Here is a 10,480-nt window from a genome sequence, read left to right on the forward strand (position 1 = left end):
CAAAGCTGCCCTGGGCTATACACAGACCCTGTCAAGCTCAGCGTCAGTAATTATGACAAGCATGTTGGCACATGTAAAATCCAGGGACTAGAGCAGAAACAAAGAGGAACCCACCTGTTTATTTACTTCTTTGTATAAGCTCTTATTTAAGTGCTTAATACATTGGAAAGTCGTGTATCTATTTACTTTCTGTAGATACTTAGACTGACCACATAATCTTATCATCTTAGAAAGTTGTATATTGAGTTGCATTTATTTTAGCCATACCAGTATGGTATGGTGCACCTTCTAATATCTTCACAGGACACTGATGGTTTCAAAGACGCTTTACATTTCACTCCCACTTTAATATTCCTTTAAACAGCTTGACTGATGATTCCGAATGTTCAGCCAAGAGAGTGGTATCAAAAGCTTGCTTAAACTTACCTAAAAATTCATAATCAGTACTAAATCTGAATTTGTTTGCCCACAGCACCACAGTGCCTGGCTGGGAAAGGTACACCATGGTAGCGAGCAGCTTATCCAGGAAGTAGTGGTGGTAGACAACATCAGAGGCCAGCACATAATCATAAAAACAGGTTGACTTAGGGAATCTCTGGTCCAGGTCTTCCCCCCATACCAGTTCTTTCACTTCAGGTAGATGAGCTGTGCATTCTAGTGTGTTTTTTAAAATATTGTATTGAAGATTTCCTAGAACATCAGGCAGGTCTGTTGCTGTGACTTGAGCTCCTATGAGAAAAAGAAATGGGAATGCTGCCTGGAGATGTGGGCAGCCACAAGTTCCTTTCCTAAGAGTTAGGTAGGAACCATCTACATGTCTGACTCCTTCCTGCCTCTGTCGGTACAGAGGCTGAGAAAGCTGATGAAACTTAAATTAGGCAGCTTCCTCCTATAATCCTGACCTAGGATGATTAGCACCACATTTGATGTCAGTAGCACCCCAACTTAAACCCCCACCACCACTCATGAATGTCAGCGGGATTCAGTTTCATACCTTTGAACTTCCATGCATGAAAACTAGGTAAAGTAGCTACTTGAAGACTATTGTCTCCAAGACTATTCGAATAACTAATGATGCATGTCATGTGACATTTAGAGGCAATTCAATATAATTGTGGCCAAGCCACACCCTATCAGTAGTAACAAATCAGAATTGTCACAGAATAGGGGTTTTGTTGTTGTTGTTTCAATGAGAACAAAAGAAAACAAACCTAAAAGACTGGACACAATGGAAACAAGGCCTGCTCCAGCACCAATTTCAAGTATTTTAGCATCTTGGAGATTTAATTCCTCTGTATGGTCTTCTAAATATTGACACAAAGCTGTAGCCTAAAAGACATTAACAACAATTTTTCTCTTTGAGATTGGATCATTAGAAACCAGGAGCAAGTCATTGTTGCTTGAGTTGAACATTAAAGCATAAGCCTAAATATTTTCAGTTTAATAAGTGTTATATAAGAAACAGTATAGCCAGATACAGTGGCTCAGACCTGTAAGTACTAGGAACTTGAGTGAGCCTGAGCTACTATGCGATTGTTCCCCCAGTCCAAAAACAAGCAAAACAGAAAGAAAAACTTAATATAATACCCATCTCTACCATGAATGCTGTAACTCTACCTAAAGACCTGGAGAATCAGTTCCACTCTTAAATCAGGAATGTGCACTGAAAAAGAACAAAATCTTCCCAGCATTTTCATGTTGGTTCTCTTAAGTGCTTCATTTAAGGTATATAAATTAGAATACTTTTCTCACAGCTCTTTTATGAAACTATGGATTAATTAGGTTTGTTACATTAGACAACTGGCCACTTCCTCTCTCCCCTTCCTCCTCTCTCTCTCCCCTCCCTCTTGAGTGACAAACATTGCCAAATAGTACTTGTCCAAGTGTTCGGAGTAGTTTGCTAAACACACAGATCCTTAGCTTCTGCAGATCGACATGTCTACATCAGCCCTGGCAAATTCGTTTTAATTCATGATACTAAAAGTCCTTTTTATTCTTTGTTTCTAGTTTTCATAACTTTTCTGTAATGAGATAAACCATTTCATTGATTCATAAAAATGTTATTTATGTCAGCTGAGCATGGTGGCACACACCTTTATTCCCAGTACTTGGGAAGGAAAGGGACGAGGATCCCTGGGAGTTCATGGCCAACTTCAGCTACATAGTAAGCCCCAGGACAGCCAGGGCCTTGTTGCCAAATCAGTATTTGGTGTGGGGAGTGGAGGGGACACACATATATACATGTGCAGATGAAATATCAGCAAGCCCTGGGAAAGACTAAAGAGGTAAGTACTCACAACAGAGTAACAGACCCATGCATACACAGACCAGGGTTTCGGTGAGGACATGGAGGTGCAAAGCAGTTGAGCTCTGATTTGCACTCTGCTTTTTATTTGGGCTAGGCAGGAAGTTAGTGGCCAGGGAATTCTTCAACTCCTGGCTCTCAGCATTGCAGGTCATAGAGTGAATAGCACAGTAACCCTATCCCAACGCATCCTGTGTTCTTGCTGAACAGATAATCTATGCTGTCAAGGTACTCTAGGGATGGGTAAGACATGTGAACCAGTTACAAATTACTGTGTTTTATGTAGCATAAATGAGGTATACAGGTGGGACTGGGCAGAATAGAGATCACTCGGAAGTCAGTACTGCCTTCCTGATGCAGGGAGAGGTGAGCCAGATGAGGAAAGATGAATGTGGCCTGCCAGGTACAGATGTCAGGCATCACCAAAGCAAGGGAGGGGGGTTTGGTTGGCAAGGAGAAAGTTCTTATATGGACCTTTAGTACTGAGTGTCGCCTACAGTGTTCCAGAGAACATATTCTGAGCTCTGAAAACACCCTGCCCTCCAGTGTGTCTCATCTGGAGTGTCATTTTGGCATTTCAACGCCCCTACTTTATCTCTCAAAGCAAATTCTGATGTAATCTCTCCATGGACAGCTGCACCAGAAATCATATATTCACTTTGTGCAGCTGTCTGAAACAAATCTCAATGCAGGCCCATTTGGTACAGGACAGGCTGAATGAAGCCTTAGTTGTTATAAGTCTTTCCATCACTAGAGTTATGTGTTTGCCTGGTGTCATAGGTTGTTTGGTGTTTTTAAACTTCTGGTTAGGCAAAAGAGCATTGCTGGAAGGAAATCATACCTGTGTATAAATAACTAAAAGAGCACCCAGACCTGAAGCCCTGGCTCCTTTTTGTCCCGCCTACTAACAGTCTCCAAGACCACCTGGAGAGTCCAATGGGACTCTCTTCATGACTACTCAGTGTTCCACAGTGCCACCATCATGACTTTCTAGTTTAGAGTCCCTTTACCATGTATATGTATCATTGGACCTGCTTTCCCTACACAGTAATCAAAATATTTAAAGATCTCAATATAACTCCCAAACATCTGCAAACTTAATGCTCTGGACCCTTTTCTAATGTGGGCAGCCTCACATTGGAGAAAATGGTAATGTTGGGCCTCAGACCACTCAAGAGTTGAGGTTTACCAAACCTATGAACTTCACTAGAGTTGTGGTCGCACCAGTCACTACAGCTAACGTGGGCCTAGGAATAGTAGTACCTCATTAAATCTTCACAATCATGTCAGCAACTAGTGGTTACCAGTAGTTCACATTTTAAATATGGACACAAGATAAATGGACAGTGACTGGCCATGATCACACAACCTGAAAATACAGAATTTTGTCCGTTTCAGGACCATCCTTACAAGCATGGGAAGCAAGATGTAGAGAAATGACTCCTGGATGTTTCTTCTGAATTATTTACTGTTTACCATGTGAAAGAGCCTGAAATCACTGCCTGAGAATGAGGGGGAGCCCAAAAGTGCCTATTGCAAATTCTAAACTATAAATTTTTAACTTTTTTCAAATAGTAGTTGTATCAGTTTTACATCCCATTTCCAACGTATCCTACTTATGTCAGCTGAAAATATTTCAGTAAATATTGATTAGGGCTAGGGGTGTGTGTGATGGATCACTGGTCTATCATGATGAGGAGGAAGGGAGAGGGTGGGCAAGGAGCAAGGGGAGGAAGGTACAGGAATGGGAAAGAAGGATTTTACTTCAAAGCCAGTGCTGCTGGGAGAAATGCTGTATGTCTGAAGAGCCCAAATTCCTGGGAAACCAGGCAGTTATTCACTAGCTGTGAAAGCACAGAGGTAAGAAGGCACATGGCCAGTTGTTGTAGGCAACACAGATGTACAAAATGTTTTATCTCCAGAAAGCTGGACCACATAGGTAGCAATTCTCACCCCTGGCCACACCACTGTGCCATAGTTCTCAATGGATTCTTGAATGATGATCTTCTTGCCTGCGAACTGATAATGCTCTTGTGTGTAGCTGGCATAGTCTGTAGGAACAAATTTCTGGATGCTATGAAGAGAGGATTCTATCCTGTCGAACTCTGTGAAGCAGAAAAATCAAATGGGCATCAATAAGATGATAATAGATGAAACTGTTTCTCTAACAGGAGAGCAACCATCAATAGCTGTGACTGTAGTTAGAACACAAAACTGAATTACATAGGGTGATAGGGACATGGAATTCACATGTGACAAAATGACAAAGTATGCCCCTGGTCTTAAGACAGAAGAGGTGATACCCCATCCCCACTTTCTTGCCACCAAGAGGAAGTGATGTTACCTGGTTACCTACAAAGTGGCCTGAGTGAACTTTCTGAACATGGAGGAGCTAGATAAATATGCATATGGCTGTTTTTGGATTTTGGGGTGAGATGGCATTCCCAATCCACAACTACCTGTCAAAAGGCCTAAGCTACCCACAGTGGAGCCAGCTTTCCAAGCCTGGGAAAGCTATTAGCCAAACTCCAGATATTAAATTACAACTGCTTTTAATACTCCTTGAGCCCTATAAACCATGATAGCAGTTCTCACATGTCATAAAATGGGAAGAGAGCACCTAACAGGGCTATCATGCAGTCACAAATCTTCATAGGTTTTCCAGTGTTTAAGAGGAGCAGTGAGGTGAAATGTCAGGGAGGCTGAGGATACTAAGCACATGATCTACTGTTGGCCAAGAACTAAAGTGATACCAACAATGGGGATTCTGGCTTGGAGCAGAAGGGTCATGTATGGCCTTTGTCTTTGTATCCTGGGATATGACTAGATTTTGACAGTAGAATCTGGCCTCTAGAAAAGAGATGGGAGAGCAATCAATGAGCATTTGATGTCTTTCAGAACAGCCACTCGAGATGAAAAGGAAGGAGATGAGTTTGGGAAGAACCCTACATAGTTGTAGCTTCCTTCAGGGCAGGCCCTACAGTGACTTCAGGTGACATTGACTGTTGCATGGAATTTTTAAAATAAATCCACAACTACCCATCAAAAGGCCTAAGCTACCCATAGTTTATGTGACTATATATGTTTTCATTTTTATTTCCTAGAAGTTTGTTGCATTTTAAGATGGTATCAGTGTGGGACATATTAGGAACAGATTCTTATCAATAGTAAGGGTGATTGAGTCGTTTATATATTAATCTAGGGGAAACCTTGGTTCCTTGATGGTATCACGGTTGTTAACAAGCAGGCAATTCTGACTTACACCACTCAAAAGAGAGAAACTTCTGTACTGACTCAACAGCTAAGCTTCAATAAGCTTGTAGGAACTTGCTCATCAAGAGCCAGTGTGGTCATTGGGCCACTCTCTCCACTGTAAAGCTGTAAGGCATAGACCCACAGCCTTCACAGTTACCTGACAAATAAGCCCCATCTTTATGAATGATTGATGAGGTCCTAGAATCATGAGACTGTGAGCTGATCTTGAATCTAGTTTAGACAGATAGAAAGCCAAGGAACACAATGGAGAATGTTTTACTCCCAGGTTCTACAAAGAAGAAGACACTGATTCACAGGTATTTACAAGGATCCTGTATAAACCTAACCCACCCACCATGAGTGGTGTGTGTTCCAGCAACAGAGAAAATGGAAGTAACATGAAAGGCATATGTCACAGTGAGATGTGTAAGATGACTAAAGGTGAGATTTGAGTAGTTTTTAAAATTTATTTTCATGTCTGGGTATTTTGCCTACAAGTATTCAGGTATGTCTGTGTGCCATGTGGGTACAGTGTATGGTGCAGTGTCTACAGAGGCCATAAGAAGATACCAGATCTGGAACTGGAGTTAAGATGGCTATGAGCCACCGTGGGTACTAGGAGTCAAACCTGGATCCTCTGGAAGAGTAATCAACACTCTTAACCAGTGGAAGGTCCCGCCAGCTTGAGATTTGAGAGTTGGAGTTAACTTTGGTCTTTAATGCAATCTGTCTGTGAGTTACATAACATCAAATGTTCCTTGGCCACAAGTAACAACCAGTTCGAAAGTTCAGGACATTCACAGCCAGAATAGGCTGTCTCCAGTACACCAGGCCATCAGGGATTCCTGCCTGCTCCATCAGGTTCCTCTAACCCTACCTACCACACCCAGCATATACCTCTATCCTTTTCTCCCAAGGACCACCATTGTGGCAACAGTTTTCTCTCAGTGCTACAGATAAGTTGGCGGGTTGATTTTGTAAGTAAACAAGTATTAAGCTTGGCAGTTACACTATCACTATCAATATTATTCATTATTATTTATTTACTTATTTTGAAATATGTAAAACAACTGGATCTTGATTTCTTGATTCCCCTGTCTCAGCCTCTCCTATACTGGAAATACTGGTGTGCACCACTGTCCCTTACTTCAGTCAATCAATATTACTTTAAAAATTGATTGCTGCCGGGTGTGGTGGCGCACACCTTTAGTTCCAGCACTCGGGAGGCAGAGGCAAGTGGATTTCTGAGTTCGAGGCCAGCCTGGTCTACAAAGTGAGTTCCAGGACAGCCAGGGCTATACAGAGAAACCATGTCTTGAAAAACCAAAAAAAAAAAAAAGCTACAAACTTTTCTCTGACCTCTACACACATACTGTGGCATGCACTATCTTGCACACACATAATTAAAAATGTATTAAAAATAAAAACAGGCATTGGTTGCATGAGATAGCTCAGCAGTTAAAGGTGCTTGCTTCTGAGCCTGAGGACCTATACTTATTCCTGAACCCTCATGGTAGAAGTAGAGAACTCACTCTGGGCAAGTTACCTCCTGCTTTCCACATGTATGCCAGGGCATGCACAGCAAAACACAAATGTAATACAAGTTTGAACACAAGCATATAGTTTTATGTAAGACCCTCTGAAGGTCTATAAAGAGAAAAATATCTGTATTATACTTTAGTTTCATTTATTAATAGTAAATAGATCAGAATTTTAGAAACAGTTATATTTTATGAAAAAAATATGGAAAAAATAAGTTAACACCCTCTTTAGCAGAAGTGAAACTTTTTTTTTTTTACCACTGAAATGGTTATTTTAAATGGTTCTCAGGACATCCTTGGTTATGTCTATTATTTATTTGCTTCTGAATCCATGCCCAGACATAATTTTAAAATTTCACATGGCTCTAAGAGGAAATACCTCTGACATGGAACCACTGTCAGAAAAGGATGCCAGGAATATATCTGAGTGAGAAGCAAAAAGCAACTCTAAATTCCCTTTCGATGGTTTTAAAAGTTGTTCAACCGTATAGCACTCTTAGACCTGCACACATGATAAGACATTGTGGTAGTGATAACAATGAAAACTAGAAGGTAATGGATTCTGTTTTCTGCTCTTTTTAATTATAGTTTTTAAAATCGTAGAGTTTAAAAGGAACACATATTCTTGTGGCTGGGCAATGCTGTAAGAGCTTACCTACTGAGGGTCCTGCAAAACCATCTTCCTGTGGAGTCCCCAAGAGTAGGGGCTGCTGGGCTGTGTGGAGACGCTGATCCATAGCCAGAGCCTGGTGAGAGGGAAGAGACACTCAAGGCTCAGCCTTGCAAGGTTCCCAGGAGCAGTGCTCATCAGCTTGCTTCCTTCGGGGTGAGTAAAGTAAGGCAGCCACCCAAGGAGCAACACAGTGTAAGATGCAGCCCCTATGATCAAGGAGAAATGCAATCCAGAGCAGGTGCACCTGGGAGCATTATGTTGCTGTTCCTTGTTACAATCTGAGACTGTATAGCTCACCATTAAGTTCTGAAGTTAAAATTATTTCAGATTACATTTGGAAGAAATGTCAGTGAAGAAAGCCTGTCCAAAATTGGGTGCCACTGGGGACACTTGTGAATTGTGGTTTAAAGAACCATGGATAAGAAACCCAGCTTGGATCAGACTCTGAGACTGTGTTGGAACACAGCTCTAGCTAGGAGTCTGATCTGGCTCCCCACTTTTAATACTTGGAGTCTCCTTAGTCCCCTCACTCACATACAAGAAGACTGATTTACAAGAGAATTGGCCAGAGACCACTGATAGGCACAAAAGCCATAGACCTGCTGGACCTGGGAGATCCAGGGCACTTGGTGTTTGCTGAGTATAAAAGCAGATACTGCCATTTGAAGGTTAGTGAGATAAATAGAAACATTACCAGCACTAGGAATGTGTGGATCCTCACTATGTTCAAAATCACAATAACCCCTATCACTATCCCACCTACCTAGGAGGTGAGGCAGATGATCCACAAGTTCAAGGGCAGCCCTGGCAATATAAGAGGTCCTGTCTCAAAATTAAAACAGAATGGTAGCTGAGTAGTAGACCATTAGCTTGCACCAAGCTAATGTTCAGTCAACAGTTAAGAGGTGGGTCAGGGAAGAGAATCCCAGATAAAGATGAAGTTGATCAGTGACAGAGGCAGGAGTCTAAGTGGACATACAGCTGCAACCCACTTTGCCCGGGAAGGCTGCCTACATGGCTTTTCTTAAATGACTCCCAGTGCTTAGTGTATATTAAGTCCACACTGTACACTGGCATTTTTAATCTTTCTAACAAGTTTTTGTAGATTTTTGTCATCTGCATTTACTATCTTGAGTTTATTGCCATGTGCAAAAGTTGCCCCATTCTACTGTTTCAGCTACTGAGGACACCCTAGCCGAAAGCACTCCTACAGAACTTGCTTAATTCCAACCACTCAGTCCTATGAATGAGCAGTATATGCAGAGGCACTCCAGCCATGAAGCATCTTTTAACTCCACATGTGCGGAGGATGTGTGCCCCTGGAGTCCCTGTGCATGTCAAATGAGATGGTGATGGATGTGATGTGGCTGCATGTTCCTGGCATCTCTGGTGAAGGAAGTGTCTAAAAAACTAGACTGCCATGGATAGGTGTGATATGGCATTTTAATCAGCTCACGCACTCAAGCCATCAAGTAATTACCTTAATTCTCCAGTTTACCAAGCTACCCAAGAGTGTTCCACCCATGTGCCTCACAGAAGCATCTTTCCCCTTGCAGACACTTTCTTAGCTTAGCTTTGAATTTTTCAGCTTCTTCAGTGACCTCGGGAAGTTAATGGTTCTACCTTTTAAAAGTAGCAAGCATTATTGTGAGGTTCAGAAACTATCCTTGATGTGATGAGAAGCTGTGTTAGAATGTTGGCTCTATTATGCAGAATCTGCTTTGAAAATGAGTTAATTGCGACACCACGTGAAGTTGGAGGATTGAGAGCTATAATCCAGCAAAGCCTCTCTCACACATGCAGTGCTCCACTGCTGTTGCCACCTCCAGCACAACAGAGTGGACATTCAATATGACTACTTCCAGGGCTATGGAATGGACACACTCACTGTATAACCACCTCCAGGATATGAAATAAGAATGCAATATAACCCTGTAATAAGGTGCCTGTCTGTCACCATGGGATGCCACAAATATAATCTAAGACACTGTTTTATTTCACATGCAAAGGAGGGAGAACTTGTTTCAGATAAGGAATAGGTGACAGTTCTCGAGAAATCAAATGACCCCTCCCACCACTGCTGTTGGTGTCAACAATTTTTCCCCAAAGGCAGCTTGTGTATTGAAAAATCAATCAAGTACAATTACTGTTATCTTTTTAGAGTCTTACATTAGTTTGATATACATTAGTATTTACTATTAAAGAATTTGATCTTTCTTAAAGCAACTCCTGGTTATTGCCTTCAAGCCCCTCAGAACCTTTTCAAATGATCAGTTTAAACATGCCTTTACCTTATGAAGCAGAGATTGCAGCTTGTGTGGCCTCGAGTCCCCAGTGTTTTTTATATAGGTCCACACTTGAAATGATGAGCTCTTTATGACCAAAAGCCAGCTAGTTGGAGTTCAAGCTATTTATGGTAGCATTACCCAGAGCTCTCACAGACACATTACTAGACTGACACCTCTCTCGCCCTCCCTCCTTCCTTTCCTCTTTCCTTCCTCTCCTTCCTCTCTCCCCACCATTTCTCTCCTGCCCCAACCTGAAATGGAATGTCCCCCAGAGATCCATAATGTCTAAATAGAAACAAGTTCTCTGTGGATGGGGGCAGGATAAAATGGAAATTTTTGTTTCAGTTCTAGAAAGAAATGGGAGGTCAATGAATGGGATCAAAGTGTAGCACATGAGTATGAAAATCCCATAATGAAA

General features: G+C 41.7%; 1 protein-coding gene across 1 annotated transcript; it reads right to left on the minus strand.

Moving 5' to 3' along the window:
- On the minus strand, positions 1 to 7,838 carry LOC110306971 (protein-lysine methyltransferase METTL21C). The gene is made up of 4 exons (XM_029474360.2): positions 7,757 to 7,838; positions 4,259 to 4,410; positions 1,212 to 1,329; positions 1 to 729 (listed from the first exon to the last, which is right to left on the minus strand). The coding sequence occupies exons 1-4, from the start codon at positions 7,836 to 7,838 to the stop codon at positions 335 to 337; spliced, it is 747 nt and encodes a 248-aa protein (XP_029330220.1). The 3' UTR covers positions 1 to 334.
- Between the last annotated feature and the right edge of the window lie 2,642 nt (positions 7,839 to 10,480).

The sequence above is a fragment of the Mus caroli genome, unplaced genomic scaffold, assembly GCF_978045245.1.
Source record: "Mus caroli unplaced genomic scaffold, Mus_caroli_1 scaffold_1, whole genome shotgun sequence".
Classification (NCBI taxonomy): domain Eukaryota; kingdom Metazoa; phylum Chordata; class Mammalia; order Rodentia; family Muridae; genus Mus; species Mus caroli.

What these genes read in the sequence shown, in the direction of transcription:
- LOC110306971 (XM_029474360.2), bottom strand. Translation starts at nt 7,838, where the DNA reads ATGGATCAGCGTCTCCACACAGCCCAGCAGCCCCTACTCTTGGGGACT. An exon ending in GCACAGTGGTGTGGCCAGGG is followed by an intron (nt 1,330 to 4,258) that starts GTGAGAATTGCT and finishes AATGTCTTTTAG; the next exon opens with GCTACAGCTTTGTGTCAATA. An exon ending in CATTGTGTCCAGTCTTTTAG is followed by an intron (nt 730 to 1,211) that starts GTTTGTTTTCTT and finishes TTTTTCTCATAG; the next exon opens with GAGCTCAAGTCACAGCAACA.